We start from the raw sequence: 24384 nt of genomic DNA on the forward strand, positions 1-24384 counted from the left end.
CCACCCTGTCCGGGACTTCTTGCCCTCCACAGGGACCACCCTGTCCGGGACTTCTTGCCCTCCACAGGGACCACCCTGTCCGGGACTTCTTGCCCCCACAGGGACCACCCTGTCCGGGACTTCTTGCCCCCACAGGGACCACCCTGTCCGGGACTTCTTGCCCTCCACAGGGACCACCCTGTCCGGGACTTCTTGCCCTCCACAGGGACCACCCTGTCCGGGACTTCTTGCCCCCCACAGGGACCACCCTGTCCGGGACTTCTTGCCCCCCACAGGGACCACCCTGTCCGGGACTTCTTGCCCCCCACAGGGACCACCCGGTCCGGGACTTCTTGCCCTCCACAGGGACCACCCTGTCCGGGACTTCTTGCCCTCCACAGGGACCACCCTGTCCGGGACTTCTTGCCCTCCACAGGGACCACCCTGTCCGGGACTTCTTGCCCTCCACAGGGACCAACCACCATGTCCGTGACTTACCCTTTATCCACGACCGGATGTTACACAATGGGACTTTTAGATTTGTATCCTATAATTTGTATTTATCCTATGACTCCCCAAGATGTCAGAATGAGTGTAGGAACTGTGCCTACCTTGTTTTTTTTGTGCCCGCTCCTGCTCCACTGATTCGGACTCTCCGGTTTGACTGTTAATCGTGGAAAATCCTGCTGACAATGCCAACTATTTGGTTCAGACAGAGTGGAAAAACTGACAACTAGTCAAAGCTCAAACCAGGTTTATTCACCCACTGGGTCAAACAGCTGAAAAGACAAAGATATAGTTCCACCAGCACAAGTATTTATACCCTCTTATTAGTCTCCTCCTTGCACATATAGGCAGCCAATACATCTCTGTTGCTAGGCAGGAACTTACGTGGTGTGTGTGTAATAGAACTGTTCCTTGTCACTTCATCTGACCTGACCTCGGCCCACATTGCTCACTCCTCCCTAATCCACGGCTATCCAACCTTACCAGCGACTGAAACCAGACTGTTGCCCTTTTGTCCTCTCCATAAGATCCATGTAATTTAAAAATTACATTATACATGTAAAGTAGTTCTAGTATAGAAACATGAATAAGTATATATTTAAAGTTAGAATCCAACACATTGATTAACCAGGTCAATCTATGTCATGGAAAGAGCAGGCGTTCCTATTGTTTTGTACACTCAGTGTAGACCCTGTATCTTCACCATAGCCCACACATCACCCTCTTAGACCTATAAATCTCCAGCGCTCCGATTCACTTTGACTAGTGTTAGGGCCCTATAAAATCTGCGATATACAGAAGGCGGACGGAATCACAGAATCCAGACAAAACGGAATTCAACAATATTCAAAAATGTATTGAACTTAGTAGGGAATCAACTACCATAATTTCCGGACTATTGAGCGCACCTGAATATAAGCCGCACCCACTGAATTGTTTTAAAATTATTATTTTGAACATAAATAAGCCGCACATGTCTATAAGCCGCAGGTGCCTACCGGTACATTGAAACAAATGAACTTTACACAGGCTTTAACGAAAAACGGCTTGTAACAAAAATAAATAGGCTTTAACGAAACACGGCTTTAACGAAACACGCCTTGTAACAAAAATAAATAGGCTTTAATGAAACACGGCTTGTAACAAAAATAAATACCGGTAGGCTTTAACGAAACACGGCTTGTAACAAAAAATAAAAAATTAGCAGTAAACAGTAGCCTACCAAGAAAGTCATTTCTCCAGACCAAGCTCCCGTGCAGCAGCTCTATTTCCTTTTCCAACAGCCAGATCAATCGCCTTCAACTTGAAAGATGCATCATATGCATTTCTCCGTGTCTTTGCCATGATGAGGGTGTCAAAATGACTAGCGTAATCAGAATGATGGTAAGTTTGAGCACGCTCGATTTAATCTAAACAGTAAACAAAACATTTGTTTGACCTTAACCCGTTCGGCAATTTCATTGGTCTAATGAAAGCTTCATGCCGCCAAAAAACTGAGCACGTCACAGAATGTTTTATTTCTTTTTTTAATTTGAAAGCGGGAAAAATCCATATATTAGCCGCGTCATTGTTTAAGCCGCGAGATTCAAAGCGTGGGAAAAAAGTAGTGGCTTATAGTCCGGAAATTACGGTAAATGTATTAATTTGCCCAGTTGATCACAATGCATCAGTGATTTGTATTTCTTGCAACTTTCTGATGAGGCAATGAGAATTCCCCGTCTGTGTGTGTAGTGCACGCAGCTACCACTTTGTGTAGCCCTTAGCGATGATGCTAATAAAAAATTGTCTAATAGATGGAAAGGCTTCCCCTTAAACCTTGTCAATGAAATGTTAACTACAAAGTAGTCTATACATACCTGGCAGAATGATACAGTATCATGATTATTTGCATCAATCCAATTGCTGTGGACTTAAACATCGACTTTATTTGATTTTCTATTTTAAAAAGTGTTATTTTGAGTGAACCTAAAAAAACAGGGGACAACGGAAACCTGGGAAAACTAAACGGAATTTGGGAAAAGAAAATATACAGATTTTATAGGGCCCTATTACTGTCAATCACCAAAAGCACTGTCACACATTGCACTCTTAGCTAATAGCTTCAGCATGCTTATGTCACATTCTGGCCTATATCCTCTAGCCATCTGCAGAAAAGCTCCAGCCTCTCTCTCTTTCTGTGCATCCGAAAACCCCACATTTTTCAAACTGGCTCTTGTCATGCTTCAGCATAAGCCTTACGTAACAGCCTGCAACCCTTTACTCATCATAGATATTACTAAAGCAGAGTTCTAACTAATAATAGTCACAATGATTATTATAATCTCGAATCCCCACATCCCCAAATGTAACTGGAGAACAAGGAAGTAGACTATGATGTAAATTCGACAATCTGCTTTTCCACCTTTATGCCGCCTTTCACCAAGATTAATTTAGAAGCTGGGCAGTAGCAAAGCCCCAGGTGTGCCCAATAAGCTACTTATTCACTCAACTCCGTCACAAATGGGCGGATGCGTCAGCGAATAACATTATCTCTATTCCCATCGTAGCCACTCAGTGCATTATTGTCAATGCCATCATGTCGGGTTATGACAAAATCAGCCCATTCAGTGAGAGCGGCACTGTCTCTCGTCGTGGTAACGGTTTATGCCCCGATACCGCTGGGGGGGGGGCTGGCTTACTACAGTAAAGTAACTGGTGAAGAGGCCTCATTGTGGAGAGATGTGCTCAGTCTTCAGCTGTCTATATCTGTCTTTTGGGGGACCAATGATGTCACCGCTCGGAGTAGTAGACAAAGCTGTCGTCGTGTGTGTGTGTGTGTGTGTGTGTGAGGCCTGGTGGTTTTTAATACAGGGATATTTGTGTGTGTTTTGGATCATGGTTTAATCTCTTTGGAAAACTGTCCCGCATAGGATGCCATGGACACAAATTAATTTGTATTTCAGGTAGTCACTCTGTCTTAGCATGCTGCATTCTCAAGTGAAGGACATACTTACATACTCGGCCCTACTCTGACTCCTTTTCCTCTATTTGCACCATAGGCATTCAGCTCACATAAGAGGTGGAGAGAGGATTGAGACGGTGAGGAGTGAATGCAGACCCAACTGCTGATAGAGCGGAAGGGATATTAAGAAGAAGAAAGGGGAAATAGAGCGCAGTACTCCGTCGTCTTCTCTCCCCAGTGGATTTATTAGGAGCCCTGAAGGAGAAGACCGTTCATGTCAGGCCAGCTGCACTGGAGCTTTACTGTGTTATAATGTAGGTACAGGAGCTACACACCAACAGGATGGGAGAGGCTGCTAGCTCCATAGGTTTCCACTACCATAAGTGAGAATGTTTTACCATTGAGAAACACTTATCCTTTGGATAATGCACATCTTGTTTGATACAAACTGAGTGTACAAAACATTAGGAACACCTTCCTAGCATTGTTGCGCCCCCTTTTGCCACCAGAACAGTCTCAATTCATTGGTGTATGGGCTCTAGAAGGTGTCAAGCGTTACCCATGTCGACTCCAGTTGTTGACTCCAATGCTTCCCAAAGTTGTCTCAAGTTGGCTGAATGTCCTTTGGGTGGTGGACCATTCTTGATGCACATGGGATACTGTTGAGCTTGAAAAACCCAGCAGTGATTCAGTTCTTGACACACTCAAACCGGTGCGCCTAGCAACCAGTACCATAGCCCATTCAAAGGCACTTAAATCATTGTCTTGCCCATTTTAACCTCTGAATGGCACACATACACACTCCATGTCTCAAGGCTTAAAAATCCTTTAACCTGTCTCTTCTCCATCTCTCCATACCTTTGTCTGTACATTATACCTTGAAGCTATTTTATCGCCCCCAGAAACCTGCTCCTTTTACTCTCTATTCTGGACGTCATAGTCGACGAATTCTCATAGCTTTTAGCCGTACCCTTATCATAGTCCTCCTCTATTCCTCTGGTGATGTAGAGGTGAATCCAGGCCCTGCAGTGCCTAGCTCCACTCCTATTCCCCAGGTGCTCTCTTTTGATGACTTCTGTAACCGTAATTGCCTTGGTTTCATGCATGTTAACATTAGAAGCCTTCTCCCTAAGTTTGTTTTATTCAATGCTTTAGCACACTCTGCTAACCCGGATGTCCTAGCCGTGTCTGAATCCTGGCTTAGGAAGTCCACCAAAAACTGAAATCTTCATCCCTAACTACAACATTTTCAGACAAGATAGAACGGCCAAAGGGGGCGGTGTTGCAATCTACTGCAGAGATCTGTCCTACTATCCTGGTCTGTACCCAAACAATTTGAACTTCTACTTTTAAAAATCCATCTAAAAATCCTCTAAAAACAAGTCTCTCACCGTTGCCGCCTGCTATAGACCACCCTCTGCCCCCAGCTGTGCTCTAGACACCATATGTGAACTGATTGCCCCCCATCTATCTTCAGAGCTCGTGCTGCTAGGTGACCTAAACTGGGACATGCTTAACCTGTTATGGCTAGGGGGCAGTATTTTCACGGCTGGATAAAAAACGTACCCGATTTAATCTGGTTACTACTCCTGCCCAGTAACTAGAATATGCATATAATTATTGGCTTTGGATAGAAAACACTCCAAAGTTTCTAAAACTGTTTGAATGGTGTCTGTGAGTATAACAGAACTCAAATGGCAGGTCAAAACCTGAGAGATTCCTTTACAGGAAGTGGCCTGTCTGACCATTTCTTGAACTTCTTTGCCATCTCTATCTTTTACAAAGGATCTCTGCTCTAACGTGACACTTCCTACGTCTTCCATGGGCGCTCAGAGCCCGGGAAAAACCTGAATGTCGCCTTTCTCAAGTGGCCGATCAAGGGACTGTGGGCTTAGGCGCGTGCCCTGGCCGCCCCCGTCTTTGTGATTTTTCCTCCGTTTGCCGAAAAGAAGATTCCCGGTCGGAATATTATCGCTTTTTTACGAGATAAATTGCATAAAAATTGATTTTAAACAGCGGTTGACATGCTTCGAAGTACGGTAATGGAATATTTCGAATTTTTTTGTCATGAATTGCGCCATGCGCGCGACCCTGATTTACCATTTCGGATAGTGTCTGGGACGCACGAACAAAACGCCGCTATTCGGTTATAACGATGGATTATTTTGGACCAAACCAACATTTGTTATTGAAGTAGCAGTCCTGGGAGTGCATTCTGACGAAGACAACAAAAGGTAATCAAACTTTTATAATAGTAAATCTGATTTTGGTGAAGGCTAAACTTGCCGGGTGTCTAAATAGCTAGCCCGTGATGGCTGGGCTATGTACTTAGAATATTGCAAAATGTGCTTTCACCAAAAAGCATATCGAGTGCATAGAGGAGTTCTGTATCTATAATTCTTAAAATAATTGTTATGCTTTTTGTGAACGTTTATCGTGAGTAATTTAGTAAATGCTTAGTGAATTCGCCGGAAGTTTGCGGGGGGGGTATGCTAGTTCTGAACGTCACATGCTAATGTAAAAAGCTGTTTTTTGATATAAATATGAACTTGATTGAACAAAACATGCATGTATTGTATAACATAATGTCCTAGGGTTGTCATCTGATGAAGATCATCAAAGGTTAGTGCTGCATTTAGCTGTCTTCTGGGTTTTTGTGACATATGCTAGCTTGAAAAATGGGTGTCTGATTATTTCTGGCTTGGTACTCTGCTGACATAATCTAATGTTTTGCTTTCGTTGTAAAGCCTTTTTGAAATCGGACAGTGTGGTTAGATAAAGGAGAGTCTTATCTTTAAAATGCTGTGAAATAGTCATATGTTTGAAAAATTGAAGTTTTTGTATTTTTGAGGAATTTGTAATTCGCGCCACGCCCTATCATTGGATATTGGAGCAGGTGTTCCGCTAGCGGAACGTCTAGATGTAAGAGGTTAAATAAAGGAGAAATAAATAAAAAAAATTCTAAACTGATTGAAGTGGATTTAACAGGTGAAGTGGATTTCACCAGGTCAGTCTGTCATGGAAAGAGCAGTACCTAATGTTTTGTACACTGTGTATGTATTTTTTTTATATTTGTTTTTTATACCCAAAATCCAATTAAATTCAGTGATGCTAGCCATGGCATGCTTTGTTTAGTACTGCATCACAAATGCACTGTCTCCATTGCATAATCAACCATCTAATACTGTTTGAGTTTTCTTGACCTGGAAAACAATAGAGCACAGCGAAATAGATCTAGTTGGCCTAACTAACAGGTGCCTGGGAGGGTGTGTGGCAGGTAATGTGCCCTGGAAGTATTTACTTCTTTTAGTCATACAGAGTGAAAAATGATATGCTGTCCTATTTCGCTCACGCCGCCAAACATACCCTTGTAAAACTGACTATCCTACCGATCCTCGACTTTGGTGATGTCATTTACAAAATTGCTTCCAATACTCTACTCAGCAAACTGGATGCAGTCTATCACAGTGCCATCCGTTTTGTCGCCAAAGCCCCATATACTACCCACCACTGCGACCTGTATGCTCTAGTCGGCTGGCCCTTGCTACATATTTGTTGCCAGACCCACTGGCTCCAGGTCATCTATAAGTCTATGCTAGGTAAAGCTCCGCCTTATCTCAGCTCACTGGTCACGATAACAACACCCACCCGTAGCACGCGCTCCAGCAGGTATATCTCACTGGTCATCCCCAAAGCCAACACCTCCTTTGGCCGCCTTTTCGTCCAGTTCTCTTCTGCCAATGACTGGAACGAATTGCAAAAATCGCTGATGCTGGAGACTTATATTTCCCTCACTAACTTTAAACATCATCTATCTGAGCAGCTAACCGATCGCTGCAGCTGTACACAGCCCATCTGTAAATAGCCCACCCAATCTACCTACCTCATCCCCATATTGTTTTGATTTATTTTTCAGCTCTTTTGTACACCATTATTTCTACTTGCACATCATCATCAGCTATCTACTTGCACATCTATCACTCCAGTGTTAATTTTCTAAACTGTAATTACTTCGCTACTATGGCCTATTTATTGCCTTACAACCTCACGCCATTTGCACACACTGTATATAGACTTTCTTTTTTTTATAATGTGACTGTACGCTTGTTTATTCCATGTGTAACTCTGTTTGTGTCGCACTGCTTTTCTTTATCTTGGCCAGGTCGCAGTTGTAAATGAGAACTTGTTCTCAACTAGCTTACCTGGTTAAATAAAGGTAAAATAAAATGTTGCTGTGAAGACATGTCTAACAGCCCTCCCTGTTCTCTTCTCTCTCATCCCTCCTAGAACTCAATACGGCATAATCTGTCCCTGAACAAGTGTTTTCTCAAAGTGCCTCGCTCTAAAGATGACCCTGGAAAAGTAAGTATTCCCTGACCACTATAGTCTGAGTACATATTTCACCTTGAATGACCACATGTTTTGGTAGGAGAAAACAAGAGTCAAGTGTGTTTTCTATCAAATCGCCCACAAATGAGGTTGCATATGATGCGTCATTTCGACATGCTCACTCTTCCCTGCACAACGAGAAGAATGAGGAGAAACTGAGAATAAACCAATAGAAAGAGGAATTGTTTAGGAGGATTTCTGGAGGAAAGACAGTACAGGCCTTGATAAGAAAGAAAAAAATCAAAAGCACATAAAGGTGAGGTAGAATCATTCGGGACATTGTTACTGATGTGGACAGTGTTAATTACACTAAAATACATATTTAATAGCTAAAAAGTGCATTGTTTAAAATCAGTGTACACAGTTGGTGCATTATTTGAATAAGTGCACGCATTAATGATAATCAATCAACTCTAATGAAAACAAATTGTAAAAAGAATATTGTCAACAGTAGTAGGAGCTTGGCCCATTTGATTTACCAGCTGAAAAGAACGCTGAACATTCTAAACAGCAGCGTTTGTTTTTGATTCTAAGGGAAAACCCAGAGACAATTGCTGATTATACCCTAATTGGAGACAAGAATACTATCTCTGACCTGCTCTTCTATACAATGCATACTGCTGCTTGGTATTCTGCCGCATTTAGGCACTTTGGCCATGCCAGAAAGGGAGGAATCACTAATGGTCGACAGATCTTGGTATTTGATGAAAAGGAGCCTGATAATCAACTCTTCACCATTAACCCTTTGATGTGTACGATCACATATTTGTGATCATTGTTGAGTGGTCCCTGCAGCGTACGATCTCATATGTGATTGGAACAGTAGTAACATAACGTATGATGCAACAAATGCGCCTACACACTATTGTTGTCTGAACAGCATCTAAATATTTTTTGGTACTGATGGAAAATAAAGGTCTTAAACTTTGTTCCTCAATTTTACAGTTTATTGTAAAAGATAAATGCAAACTTCATCATCCATGCATCACACGGAACACATCCACAGCCAAACTCATTCCATAAACCAGTCTAAATAACAGGGAACCTGTGTTTGTCTGTTGTGACTTAGATGAAGATCCGATCTAATTTTATGACCAATTTATGTAGAAATCCAGATAATTCCAAAGGATCACATACTTTTTCTTGCCACTGTATAATATGAAGAAATAGCCTAATAGTTTATTAATGTTTTAAGTTATGCGTACTGAACTGTTGCGTCAGCCTCATTGCGTAAGATATTTTTTTTTTTATGCTAGTGGTTGTATTAATTTGGGATCTATCGCATCCAACAACTGTTCCAGACTGTTTGAAATATTTATTTCTCGCAAAGAATAGAATAGGTCAACTTTCATACTATGGGGGATAGTAGATTGACATAGGCTAGTGCTTTCCCAGTTCGTTAGGCCTACTCATCTTTTTGGCTGACGAAAAGTAAATGTGGACAGTTCTTCCAATATCTTCAATATGCACCTCGTAATTGGATAAGGATCAAATCAAATTTATTTATATAGCCCTTCTTACATCAGCTGATATCACAAAGTGCTGTACAGAAACCCAGCCTAAAACCCCAAACAGCAAGCAATGCAGGTGTAGAAGCACGGTTGGCTAGGAAAAACTCCCTAGAAAGGCCAAAACCTAGGAAGAAACCTAGAGAGGAACCAGGCTGAGGGGTGGCCAGTCCTCTTCTGGCTGTGCCGGGTGGAGATTATAACAGCACATGGCCTAGATGTTCAAATGTTCATAAATGACCAGCATTGTCAAATAATAATAATCATAGTAGTTGTCGAGGGTGCAACAAGTCAGTAACACAAGAGTAAGTGTCAGTTGGCTTTTTCATAGCCGATCTTTGAGAGTATCTCTACCGCTCCTGCTGTCTCTAGAGAGTTGAAAACAGCAGGTCTGGGACAGGTAGCACGTCCGGTGAATAGGTCAGGGTTCCAGCAGGTGAGAGTGAGTGAGTGAGAGACCCTCTTCACTTGTAGCCTGTGAGTGAGACGTGCAGGGAGAAGTGCTGCAGAAGGCATGGATTTTTTTTTTTTTTTTTTTTAGGGTGAATTACAGCCACGAAATTCAAGGCATTATCAAGAGCTTCTCAAATTGTGAATGAGACACTGACGAAGTGCGTACAAGCTGTTTACCTAGCAAACCACCATGACATTCACCCCCAGCTGATGTACGACCTAGTACACTTTCAACAAACCGGGTGTCAAGGTGTTTGCTAGGAAACTGAAAGAAACTGCTCTGGGACAAAGCAAAACCCAAATAAGAGGAACTCTGCCAGACATCCTCCAAGATCGTGACCATCAGCCCCCACCCAGAAAGACCACCCTATACCACCGGGCCACATCCAGAGAGGCCAGCTCCACCCTGCACCATCGTGCCCCTTCCAGAGAGACCAGCTCCAAACTGCACCACCGGGCCCCTTCCAGAGAGACCTGCACCACCGTGCCCCTTCCAGACAGACCAGCTCCACCTTGTACCACCGTGCCCCTTCCAGACAGATCAGCTCCACCTTGTACCACCGTGCCCCTTCCAGACAGATCGGCTCCACCTTGTACCACCGTGCCCCTTCCAGAGAGGCCGGCTCCACCTTGTACCACCGGGCCCTTTCCAGAGAGGCCAGCTCCACCTTGTACCACCGGGCCCCTTCCAGAGAGGCCAGCTCGACCCTACACCGTCGGGCCCCATCCAGAGTGGCCAGCACCTCGCTACCCCCCCATGCTAACAGGACAACACCCCAATCAGAAAACCAACAGTCCACAAGACAGCTATGCAGAATGTGGCACGAAGAATAGAGCACCCTACTGCAGCTTACCTAAAGCAGAGAAGGAATCTGTAGAACATAATCTGCTACAAATCCATGAATTCCTTGTAAGTATCAGAACTAGAATTATTAGAATTACAGCCTATTATCATTGAGTTCAGTTTTAGATAAGTTACCCTGGAAAGGGTTAAAGTTAGCTCATGTAATTATATGTAGCCTCAGAAACCAAGTTCATGAGATTAGTAATTTGCTAATTGAGACACTCTTAACCTCAAGGGTCGGCGGGACGAAATCGTCCCACCTACTCAACAGCCAGTTGAATCCCGTGTTGCGTTATTCAAATACCTTAGAAATGCTATTACTTCAATTTCTCAAACATATTACTATTTTACACCATTTTAAAGACAAGACTCTTGTTAATCTAACCACACTGTCCGATTTCAAAAAGGCTTTACAACGAAAGCAAAACATTAGATTATGTCAGCAGAGTACCCAGCCAGAAATAATCAGACACCCATTTTTCAAGCTAGCATATAATGTCACATAAACCCAAACCACAGCTAAATGCAGCACTCACCTTTGATGATCTTCATCAGATGACAACCCTAGGACATTATGTTATACAATACATGCATGTTTTGTTCAATCAAGTTCATATTTATATCAAAAAACAGCTTTTTACATTAGCATGTGACGTTCAGAACTAGCATACCCCCCGCAAACTTCCGGTGAATTTACTAAATTACTCACGATAAACATTCACAAAAAACATAACAATTATTTTAAGAATTATAGATACAGAACTCCTCTATGCACTCGCTATGTCCGATTTTAAAATAGCTTTTCGGTGAAAGCACATTTTGCAATATTCTCAGTAGATAGCCCGGCATCACAGGGCTAGCTATTTAGACACCCACCAAGTTTAGCACTCACCAAAATCAGTGTTTCGTGACAAAAAAAAATCTAAATATTCCATTACCGTACTTCGAAGCATGTCAACCGCTGTTTAAAATCAATTTTTATGCCATTTTTCTCGTAAAAAAGCGATAATATTCCGACCGGGAATCTGTGTTTAGGTTCAAAGACGAAAGAAAATAAAAACATGGGGTCGACTCGTGCACGCGCCTCAGCCCATTGTCCTCTGATAGAGCACTTGCCAAAAGCGCTAATGTTTTTCAGCCAGTGGCTGGAAATACATCATTCAGCTTTTTCCCGCCTTCTGAGAGCCTATGGGAGCTGTAGGAAGTGTCACGTTACAGCAAAGATCCTCAGTCTTCAATAAACAGAGTCAAGAAGCTCAAGGAATGGTCAGACAGCCAATTCCTGTAAGGAATCTTCTCAGGTTTTTGCCTGCCATATGAGTTATGTTATACTCACAGACACAATTCAAACAGTTTTAGAAACGTTAGGGTGTTTTCTATCCAAAGCCAATAATTATATGCATATTCTAGTTTCTGGGCAGTAGTAATAACCAGATTAAATCGGGTATGTTTTTTTATCCGGCCGTGTAAATACTGCCCCCTACCCCCAACAGGTTAAGCCTGTGTCAAACAAAGAAATGTGGACACAATGTGTGAGACATCTTAATTCTTATGGGCAGGTGGGACGGTTGCGTCCCACCTGGCCAACATCCGGTGAAATTGCAGAGCGCGAAATTCAAACTACAGAATTATAAATATTTAACTTTCATAAAATCACAAGTGTAATACATCAGAATAAAGCTTAACTTCTTGTTAATCCAGCCGCTGTGTCAGATTTCAAAAAGGCTTTACGGCGAAAGCACACCATGCGATTATCTGAGGACAGCGCCCGCATACAAAACCATGAAAAACATATTTCAACACGGCAGGTGCGACACGAAAGTCAGAAATAGCGATATAATAACTGCCTTACCTTTGCTTTTCTTCTGTTGGCACTCAAAAAGGTCCCAGTTACATCACAAATGGTCCTTTTGTTCGATAATATCCTTCTTTATAGCCATAAAAACTCAGTTAGCTGCCGCACTTCAGTCAATAATCCACCAAGTTTCCCTCCATCAAAACGCATACAAAATGAATCCCAAACGTTACTAATAAACTTTTCCAAACAAGTCGAACAACGTTTATAATCAAACCTTAAATGATCAAATTTAAGACGGAGAACCGTTATTGTCTTTACCGGAGAAAAATACCAAAGAACGCGCTCTCATTCACGCGCTTGGAAACACTACAGCCAAAATGGGAGCCACCTAGAAAAACTACAATTTCTGGCTCATTTTTTCCAAAAACCAGCCTGATACTCTTTCGAAAGACTGTTGATATCTAGTGGAAGCCCTAGGAACTGCAATCTGGGAGGACTTCGCCTTATAATAAAAGTGACAGCCATTGAAAATGGTGGTAGGCTGAGTTTTTTTGGGGGGGGAATGGTTTGTCCTCGGGGTTTCGCCTGCCATATCAGTTCTGTTATACTCACAGATGTATTTTAACAGTTTTACACTACCGTCCCACCTGCCCATAAGAAGTTAAGTATTCCGCGATTAAATTACTCATGTAACAATTAACTCATTAGTTTTCCCGTGGTGCCCCAAGATTGCTATCTCCCGACTTAACTTCTATGGGCTAGGTGGGACGCTACTCAACAGCCAGTGTAATCCCGTGGCGCATTATTCAAATACCTTAGAAATGCTATTACTTCAATTTCTCAAACATATGACTATTTTACACCATTTTAAATACAAGACTCTCGGTAATCTAACCACACTGTCCGATTTCAAAAAGGCTTTACAAGGAAAGCAAAACATTAGATTGTCAGCAGAGTACCAGCCAGAAATAATCAGACACCCATTTTTCAAGCTAGCATATAATGTCACATAAACCCAAACCACAGCTAAATGTAGCACTAACCTTTGATGATCTTCATCAGATGACAACCCTAGGACATTATGTTATACAATACATGCATGTTTTGTTCAATCAAGTTCATATTTATATCAAAAAACTGCTTTTTACATTGGCATGTGACTAGCATTCCCACCGAACACTGCCGGTGAATTTACTAAATTACTCACGATAAACGTTCACAAAAAGCATAACAATTATTTTAAGAATTATAGATACAGAACTCCTCTATGCACTCGATATGTCTGATTTTAAAATAGCTTTTCGGTGAAAGCACATTTTGCAATATTCTCAGTAGATAGCCCGGCATCACAGGGCTAGCTATTTAGACACCCAGCAAGTTTAGCACTCACCAAAGTCAGATTTACTATAAGAAAAATGTTATTACCTTTGCTGTCTTCGTCAGAATGCACTCCCAGGACTTCTACTTCAATAACAAATGTTGGTTTGGTCCCAAATAATCCATAGTTATATCCAAACAGCGGCGTTTTGTTCGTGCGTTCAAGACACTATCCGAAAGGGTAAATAAGGGTGACGAGCATGGCGCAATTCGTGACAAAAAAATTCTAAATATTCCATTACCGTACTTCGAAGCATGTCAACCGCTGTTTAAAATCAATTTTTGACATTTTTCTCATAAAAAAGCAATAATATTCCGACCCGGAAAGCCTGTATACGTACAAAGAGAGAGAAAATAAATACATCTCGTGCCCTCGTGCACGAGCGTGAGTCTCAGAGTACTCTGACCAGCCACTATCCAAACGCGATAATGTGTTTCAGCCAGAGCCTGCCTCGATATCATTCAGCTTTTTCCCGGGTTCTGAGAGCCTATGGGAGCCGTAGGAAGTGTCACGTTACGGCAAAGATCCTCAGTCTTCAATAAAAAGAGCCAAGATGAACAACAACTTGTCAGAGAGGGCGCTTCCTGTTTGGAATCTTCTCAGGTTTTTGCCTGCCATATGAGTTCTGTTATACTCAGACACCATTCAAACAGTTTTAGAAACTTTGGAGTGTTTTCTATCCAAAGCCAATAATTATATGCATATTCTAGTTACTGGGCAGGAGAAGTAACCAGATTAAATCGGGTACGTTTTTTATCCGGCCGTGTCAATACTGCCCCCTAGCCCTAACAGGTTAAACTCTAAAGATATAAACATCTCTTACATCAATAAGTCAATTATTAATTATTACCTCATCAGTCTCATTCTGAACGTCATTGACTTTGTGAATCTGCACGAACCCTAACCTAAATGATGAATACACAAGTTGGCTTATTTATTTACTACCTAAATAATCACAGAGAAATACGTAAACACACAGTATCGGTTTAATTGATTACTAACATAATGCAATGAAAAGTCCCTTGTAGACTAACCTGAAATGACGGCTTGTTACACAATGGAAATGGGGTGGAGACAGATAAAGAGCGGGTGAGACAGAGGGTGGACCCATATCTACATACATGTGGAAGCTATGCTCATGGAGACATGAATACTTTGCACATGAACGACCGCTCATTCAGATAAGAAATGCAACACGTATTTACGCTTGTATGTCTTTGTTGTTTCTCTGTTGAAACCGATCCGTCTATGTGAAGTGGTTCGATGTAAGTCTGGTTTGTCCACCAGAGGTCACAATGTCCTTTGTAGTGGTAGAAGGCTTCTTTTGTTTCTTAGCCTGGATCCTTCAGACGTAACACACGGTGCTGAGAGGGGTCTGTTCTTCCTCCTGTTTGTTAGAATTGATACCTCAAAGGTACCTATGGTGGTGAGAGGAAACCATACTTTGCTGTCCGTCTTCGGTCGAGTTTCCTAGACTGTTTACATATACAGCTGCAGATTGTGAATGTCTGGTCTTCACCTTCACTTGTCGGTCTTACCATTTTCTGGTATTGTAGTTTTAAACCATTTGTCATGTTCAGCTCACGCTATCTGTCACACTGGTCTGGTAGAGTCTAACCATTCGCAACGTCCGGCTTACATCGTCCGTCTGCTCGGCCTAATGTAAATTTTGATACGAGTCCTTTTTAAGCACTCTGGTCAAAGGAGTTGTTCCATCACATCGGCATAATGTCTATGCTCACGTGAGCACGGTTACTGAAGGCTAAAATCACATTCCTATCTTTTCACATTGTTTCATATTTAATCATAAGCTTTCCAACATTTAGATGTAAATCTGATAACTAGGACGTGTACACTTGCAGAGTTAGTTATCTTGTTATACCATTCTTAATGACATCACAAAACCACAAATGACATGATTATTGTTTGGATCCCCACCAACCATTTCCCAACGTTTGGATTCCAAAACGAATGTTCCAATGTCCAATCTTTTTGTGTTAGTTTTTAGGCCAGAGTCTCTCTACATACAAAGGGTTTTTAACCTCTATGGGCTAGGTGGGACGCAAGCGTCCCACCCGTGGTGCACTCCATCAACAGCAGGTGCATTTCAAGAGCGGCAAATTTGAATCCAAATAAATGTCAAAATTCAAATTTTTCAAACATACAACTATTTTACACCCTTTGAAAGATAAACATCTCCTTAATCTAACCACGTTTTACGATTTCAAAAAGGTTTTACGGCGAAAGCATAAATTTAGAGTATGTTAGGACAGTACATTTACAAGAGTTGTGTGTAATGTTTTGTCAATTCAAAGACAGGGTCACCAAAACCATAAAACCAGCTAAAATGATGCACTAACCTTTTACAATCTCCATCAGATGACACTCCTAGGACATTATGTTAGACAATGCATGCATTTTTGTTCTATCAAGTTCATATTTATATCCAAAAACAGCGTTTTACTATGGCATTGATGTTGAGGAAATCGTTTCCCTCCAATAACCGGCAGTCAAGTCAGTACCACAAATTAAATAATTAAAATTAGAAAACATTGGTAAAATATTATATTGTCATTTAAAGAATTATAGATTTACATCTCTTGAACGCAATCAACTTGCCAGATTTAAAAATAACCTTACTGGGAAATCACACTTTGCAATAATCTGAGCACTGCGCCCAGAAAAATACGCGTTGCGATACAGACTAGACGTCATGTTGGGGAGATCTAAAATCGAAAATACTATGTAAATAATCCATTACCTTTGATTCTCTTCATCAGATGTCACTTCCAGGTATCACAGGTCCATAACGAATGTAGTTTTGTTCAAAAAAGCTCATCATTTATGTCTAAAAATCTCCGTCTTGTTAGCACATGATCTAAGCCAGTCGGACTTCTCGTCATGAACGAGGGGGAAAAATATATTTACGTTCGTTCAAACATGTCAAACGTTGTATAGCATAAATCATTAGGGCCTTTTTTAACCAGAACATGAATAATATTCAAGGTGGACGAATGCATTCTCTTTTATAACGTATTGGAACGAGGGTACCCAACATGAACTCGCGCGCCAGGTGTCTAATGGGTCATCATCGTTCCATGGCTCTTGTTCGGTCAGATCTCCCTCCAGAAGACTCAAAACACTTTGTAAAGGCTGGTGACATCTAGTGGAAGCAATAGGAAGTGCCAAAATATTCCTCAGCCCCTGTGTTTTTCAATGGCATAGGTTTAAAGGTAATACAACACATCAGGTATCCACTTCCTGTCAGAAAATGTCTCAGGGTTTTGCCTGCCAAATGAGTTCTGTTATACTCACAGACACCATTCAAACAGTTTTAGAAACTTTAGAGTGTTTTCTATCCATATATAATAAGTATATGCATATTCTAGTTACTGGGTAGGATTAGTAACCAGATTAAATCGGGTACATTTTTTTTATCCAGCCGTGCAAATACTGCCCCCTAGCCCTAACAGGTTAACTCAATAATGCAGAGCAGAAGGGAGAGTTTCTGACGGGTATTTACGATCTGGTATCATTGGGACGCTAGCGTCCCACCTCGACAACAGCCAGTGAAATTGCAGGGCGCCAAATTCAAACAGAAATCCCATAATTAAAAATCCTGAAACATACAAGTATTATACACCATTTTAAAGATAAACTTCTTGTTAATTCAACCACAGTGTCCGATTTCAAAAAGGCTTTACGGAGGAAGCACACCATGAGATTATGTTAGGACAGCGCCTAGCCACTGCATTGTCGCAAATATCAACTGGTGAAATTAGAGAGCCAAATCAAATGACAGAAATACTCATCATAAACATTGCTGAAAGATACAAGTGTTATACTTAGGATTAAAGATAAACCTCTTGTTAATCCAGCCGCTGTGTTAGATTTCAAAAAGGCTTTACGGCGAAAGCACACCATGCAATTATGTTAGGACAGCGCCTAGCCACAAAACACCATACAGACATTTTCCAGCCAAGGAGAGGACTGACAAAAGTCAGAAATAGCGATTAAATTAATCACTTACCTTTGATCTTCATCTGGTGGCACTCCCAGGACTCCATGTTACACAAATGTTCGTTTTGTTCAATAATGTCCCTCTTTATGTCCAAAAACCTCAATTTTGTTGGTGCGTTTAGTTCAGTAATCCAAAGGCACGCTCTCAACATCCAGACGAAAAGTCAAAAGAGTACAATAAAAGTTCGTGGAAACATATCAAACGATGTTTAAAATCAATCCTCAGGTTGTTTTTGTCATAAATAATCAATATTTCAACCGGACAAAAGCTTTGTCAATAGAAAAGGAGAAACAAGAAAGGCGCGCTCCCGATCACGCGCTGGACTCATATCTGGAAATTTCCACTGTCCACTCATTGAAAGTGCTGTATCTCCCTCATTGTTCAGAGTAAAAGCCTGAAACAATACCTAAATGCTGGCCACATGTAGAAGAAGCCATAGAGATCGTGAACTGGGTCCTAAGTCTTTGTATGGGGGATAGGCTTTCAATGGAAAAACAGCCTTTCAAAATAATAGCACTTCCTGGATGGATTTTCCTCCGGTTTTCGCCTGCCATATCAATTCTGTTATACTCAGACATTATTTTAACAGTTTTGGAAACTGTAGAGTGTTTTCTATCCAAATCTACCAATTATATGTAGCTTCTGGGCCTGAGTAGCAGGCAGTTTAATTTTGGCACACTTTTCATCCAAAATTCCAAACGCTGCCCCCTACCCTAGTGAAGTTAACTTCTTATGGCTTGATCCCTTCTCAATTACATCGAATGCTTCGTCAAAAGTTGATAGACGGAATTCACGACACAAGCGGTTTACAAAATGTTTCGTGTTAGGCTATAAAAATGGATTTTATCAAAGAAAATGGCACTTCATTTGATCACTGGGACTCTCAGGAGGAGAAATAAGAGCAAGATATCAGAATGTAAATCAGAATTTTACCTTCAGATGTGAATGTGTCAAATGAATGTGTCAAACCTGTCAAGTTTGTTGTTGATCGCTCTTCTCAAACAAAAGCATGGCATTTTTTCTCTGTAATAGCTATTTTAAATCGGACAACGCAGTTTGATTACCAAGATTCTAATCTTTTGAAGGGTGTAAGACACTTGTATTTTCAAGAATGTTTAATGTTACGATGTTGTATTTTTAGTTTGTCGCTCTGAAATTTCCGGCGGATGTTGTCAAATCGATCCCGTTAACTTCTTATGGATGAAATCCCGTTAAGTCATAAAACTGTGGCGGGGGGGGGGGGTCTGGTTATCTGTCAGCCTTTTGCCGAGCTGATCTGACGCCTATGATCCTCACCCAAGAGAGAGAGTCATGATAGAGTTGTTTGCGGTCACGCAGTCGTGGGTGAACAGGGAATACAGGAGGGAACTAAGCACACACCCCTGAGGGGCCCCCGTGTTGAGGGTCAGTGTGGCGGAGCTGTTGCCTTTCCTCACCACCTGGGGCCAACCCATCAGGAAGTCCAGGATCCAGTTGCAGAGGGAGGGGTTCAATCCCATTGTCCCTAGCTTGGTGATGAGCTTGGAGGGGACAATGGTGTTGAATGCTGAGCTGTAGTCTATGAACAGTATTCTCACACAGTTATTTCCCCTGTTGTCCAAGTGGGAGGGTGCAGTGTGAAGTGCAATTGAGATCACATCGTCTGTGGAACTGTTGGGGCGGTATGCAAATTGGAGTGGGTCTAGGGTGTCTGGGATGATGGTGTTAATGTGTGTCATGACCAGCCTTTCAAAGTACTTCATAATTACAAATGTGAGTTATACAGGGTGATGGCCATTTAGGCAGGTTACCTTAGAGCTCTTGGGAACAGGGACAATGGTGGTCCACTTAAAACATGTTGGGATTACAGACTGGGACAAGGAGAGATTGAAAATATCTTTGAAGAAACCTGCCAGCTGGTCTGCGCATGCTTTGAGAACGCGCCCTGGTAATCCATCTATGATTGTAAACCTCTTTAAACCTCTTACACCATTTTAAAGACAAGACTCTCCTTTATCTAACCACACTGTCCGATTTCAAAAAGGCTTTACAACGAAAGCAAAACATTAGATTATGTCAGCAGAGTACCCAGCCAGAAATAATCAGACACCCATTTTTCAAGCTAGCATATAATGTCACATAAACCAAAACCACAGCTAAATGCAGCACTAACCTTTGATGATCTTCATCAGATGACAATCCTAGGACATTATGTTATACAATACATTAATGTTTTGTTCAATCAAGTTCATATTTATATCAAAAACCAGCTTTTTACATTAGCATGTGATGTTCAGAACTAGCATACCCACCGCAAACTTCCGGTGAATTTACTAAATTACTCATGATAAACGTTCACAAAAAACATAACAATAATTTAAAGAATTATAGATACAGAACTCCTTTATGCAATCGCTATGTCCGATTTTAAAATAGCTTTTCGGTGAAAGCACATTTTGCAATATTCTGAGTAGATAGCCCAGCCATCACGGGCTAGCTATTTAGACACCCACCAAGTTTAGCCCTCACCAAAGTCAGATTTACTATTAGAAAAGTTTGATTACCTTTGCTGTTCTTCGTCAGAATGCACTCCCAGGACTTCTACTTCAATAACAAATGTTGGTTTGGTTCAAATTAATCCATAGTTATGTTCAAATATCCTCTGTTTTGTTCGTGCGTTCAAGACACTATCCGAAAGGTAAAGAAGGGTGACGCGCCCAACGCGTTTCGTGACAAAAAAATTCTAAATATTCCATTATCGTACTTCGAAGCATGTCAACCGCTGTTTAAAATCAATTTTTATGCAATTTTTCTCGTAAAAAAGCGATAATATTCCGACCGGGAAACCCTGTTTTAGTTCAAAGAGCCGTAGGAAGTGTCACGTTACAGCAGAGATCCTCAGTTTTCAATAAAGAGAGTCAAGAAGCCCAAGAAGTTGTCAGACAGGCCACTTCCTGTAAGGAATCTTCTCAGGTTTTTGCCTGCCATATGAGTTCTGTTATACTCACAGACACCATTCAAACAGTTTTAGAAACTTTAGGGTGTTTTCTACCCAAAGCCAATAATTATATGCATATTCTAGTTTCTGGGCAGTAGTAATAACCAGATTAGATCGGGTACGTTTTTTATCCGGCCGTGCAAATACTGCCCCCTACCCCCAACAGGATAAATCAAATCAATCAAATCAAATCAAATTTATTTTTATATAGCCCTTCGTACATCAGCTGATATTCTCAAAGTGCAGTACAGAAACCCAGCCTAAAACCCCAAACAGCAAGCAAAGCATGTGAAAGAAGCACGGTGGCTAGGAAAAACTCCCTAGGAAAAACTCCCTAGAAAGGCCAAAAACCTAGGAAGAAACCTAGAGAGGAACCAGGCTATGAGGGGTGGCCAGTCCTCTTCTGGCTGTGCAGGGTGGATATTATAACAGAACATGGTCAAAATGTTAAAATGTTCATAAATGACCAGCATGGTCAAATAATAATAATCATAGTAGTTGTCGAGGGTGCAACAAGCACGTCCGGTGAACAGGTCAGGGTTCCATAGCCGCATTGGTGGCAAATCTGATTGCCGAATGGTAAAGAACATCTCAAGAGCACCCTTACCTGCCGATCTATAAATGTCTCTGTAATCTAGCATGGGTAGGGTGGTCATCTGAATCAGGGTTAGTTTGGCAGCTGGGGTGAAAGAGGAGCGATTACGGTGTGCAAAGCTCTTAGACTTAGCCAGAAAGACTCACAGCTGTATTCGGTGCCAAAGGTGATTTTTAACATGTATTGACTCAGGGGTGTGAATACTTATGTAAATGAGATTACCTTTTGTCATGTAGTTTATGTGAACACCTACTTCTCTAACATCTCATTCCAAAATCATGGGCATTAATATGGAGTTGGTCCCACCTTTGCTGCTATAACAGCCTCCACTCTTCTGGGAAGGCTTTCCACTAGATGTTGGAACATTGCTGCGGGCACTTGCTTCCTTTTAGCCACGAGCATTAGTGAGGTCAGGCACTGATGTTGAGCGATTAGGCCTGGCACGCAGTCGCGTTCCATTTCATCCCAAAGGCATTCGATGGGGTTGAGGGGTCAGTCAAGTTCTTCCACACCAATCTTGACAAACCATTTCGGAATGGACCATGCTTTGTGCATGGGGCCATTGTCATGCTGAAACAGGAAAGGGCCATCCCCAAACTGTCGCCACAAAGTTGGAAGCAAAGAATCCTCTATAATGTCATTGTATGCTGTAGCGTTAAGAATTCCCTTCAATGGAACTAAGGGGACTAGCCTGAACCATGAAAAACAGTCCCAGACCGTTATTCCTCCTCCACGTTCGGCCAGGTAGCGTTCTCCTGGCATCCGCCAAACCCAGATTCGTCTGTCTGCCAGATGGTGAAGTACGATTCATCACTCCAGAGAACGTGTTTCCACTGCTCCAGAGTCCAATGGCGTTGAGCTTCACACCACTCCAGCCAACGCTTGTCACTGCGCATGGTGATCTTAGGCTTGTATGCGGCTGCTCCGCCATGGAAACCCATTTCATGAAGCTCCTGACGAACAGTTTTTGTGCTGACATTGCTTCCAGAGGTAGTTTGGAACTCGGTAGTGAGTGTTGCAACCGAGGACACTCTACGTGCTCTTGTTCTGTGAGCTAGTGTGGCCTACTACTTCACGGCTGAGCCGTTGTTGCTCCTAGACGTTTCCACTTCACAATAACAGCACTTACAGTTGACTGGGGCAACTCTAGCAGGGCATAAATTTGACAAACTGACTTGTTTGGAAAAGTGGCATCCTATGACGGTACCACGTTGAATGTCACTGAGCTCTACTGCAAATGTTTATCTATGGAGATTTCATGGCTGTGTTCTCGATGTTATACACCTGTCAGCAACGGGTGTGGTTGAACTAGCCAAATCCACTAAATTGAAGGGGTGTCCACATACTTTTGTATATGTAGTGTATTTCTGTATTTCATTTGCAAAAATTAAAAAAATATGTTTTCACTTTGTCATTAATTTTATCAATTTTGAATTCAGGCGGTAACAGCAAAATATGAAATAAGTCAGTGTATGAATACTTTCTGAAGGCACTGTTCATACCCCAACAGACATGCCACTATGAGTTTCTTCACAGTACCCAAACCAAAAATAGATTTATTGCTTCGCTATCAGTTATGTGTAGAAAAACGTTGGCCAGTAACCAAAAGGTCGCTCGTTCGAATCCCTGAGCCGTCATGGTGTAAAAAATCTGCCATTCTGCCCTTGAGCAAGGCAGTTAACCCCCCAACAACTGCTCTCTGGGCTCCAGGCGCCGACTACGTGGACGTCGATTAAGGCAGCCCCCACACCTCTCTGATTGAGGGGTTGGGTTAAATGCGGAAGATATATTTTGGTTGAAAGTATTCAGTTGTGCAACTGGCTAGGTATACCCTTTCCACGTCATCGTGAATGCTCTGCCACCAGAGGTTACTCAGGTAAAAAGCAAAAGCGGATAAAATCATATTTTATCTCAGCACCTCTCCTCTTTCTAAAGATTTGATTTAACTGTCCTGTATATACTGTAGGAATAGTATATGACTAATATTTTTGTTCTCTCGTGTTATCTTTCCAATGTATAACTTCTTTTTTTTAATGTATGTCTAATGTTCTTGTCTATAACTGTTCTGTACTTTGTCTTGTATTTGTACATTTTATGTAGACCCCAGGGAGAGTAGCTGCTGCATGTGCGTCAACTAAATCAACTCCTGATCTTGGACCAGGGTAGTCCTGATCAGAGTTAGGCAAGCACACACTGGTGAGAAGAGGAGGATGGAAGGTGTTCAGCCCCCAATCCTCAGAAGGCTCACAGCCCAAGTCTCAGGCTTCAGTCGAACGTCCAGATCTTCTAGATATGCTGAGCAACATGGACAATAGGCAATTGCTTGCAGCTCACAAGGGCCCAGGATACAGGACGGAAAGCTCTGCCTAGCTACCTGTACGAGCAACCCCTCCAGATGCCATAGACCTCTATACCCACACCTGGACACGGTTCCCCTTCCCGGGGAAGCTTCTCCCCGCCACCCTGCCCTGGCTACCCAGCTTGTCCCCTGTCGGCAATCTACCTGGGCCCGGCTACTGGCTACTCATCTCCAGCTTACTCAGCTACAGGTTACCCTGCCCTGGCATATCCGGCTCAGGAGTAACCAGTGTACCAGCCCTCAATGTACTACTCAAGGCCGGACCCAGGGGTGTACTCTTACCAGCCGGATGCAGCTGCGGTGGCCTTCACAAATCCACCTAAGCAGCCAGTACAGCCCCTGAGCCAGCAGCAGCCCCAGCAGAGACTGGCAGCACCCGAGGCCAGCAGCTTTATCCAGTGCCGCAGCCTACACATACTCACTTCAACAGCCAGTGTTCCCGCCGTAACCAAGCTTTTCTGCGGCTCCCACGTTGAGTGTCTCAGCTCCCCTCAGAAATCAATGCCAAATTCAAAAGCCATATTTACACCACATAACCACAAGCTCACCACACCGTTCTGTACCTAGCACAATGGCTGAAGATGGAAGCAGCGTGCCAGAGTGGCTGCAGAGCAGCCAGTGCCCATACCCAACAG

The 24384-nt window shown here is 42.3% G+C and overlaps 1 protein-coding gene across 3 annotated transcripts in view; it reads left to right on the forward strand.

Annotated features, from left to right (window-relative positions):
- LOC106567377 (forkhead box protein J3) overlaps positions 1 to 24384 on the forward strand; it is a 120651-nt gene that overhangs the window by 55805 nt on the left and 40462 nt on the right. For 2 of the 3 annotated variants that reach the window (XM_014136545.3, XM_014136544.3), the window contains one exon: positions 7715 to 7789. The exons of the other annotated variant lie outside the window; for it this stretch is intronic. In XM_014136545.3, the coding sequence (XP_013992020.1) occupies positions 7715 to 7789 (75 nt within the window). The remainder of the gene's footprint in view (positions 1 to 7714; positions 7790 to 24384) is intronic. 3 annotated transcript variants of the gene reach the window in all.

Source organism: Salmo salar, chromosome 13, assembly GCF_965601325.2.
Source record: "Salmo salar chromosome 13, fSalSal1, whole genome shotgun sequence".
Classification (NCBI taxonomy): Eukaryota; Metazoa; Chordata; class Actinopteri; order Salmoniformes; family Salmonidae; genus Salmo; species Salmo salar.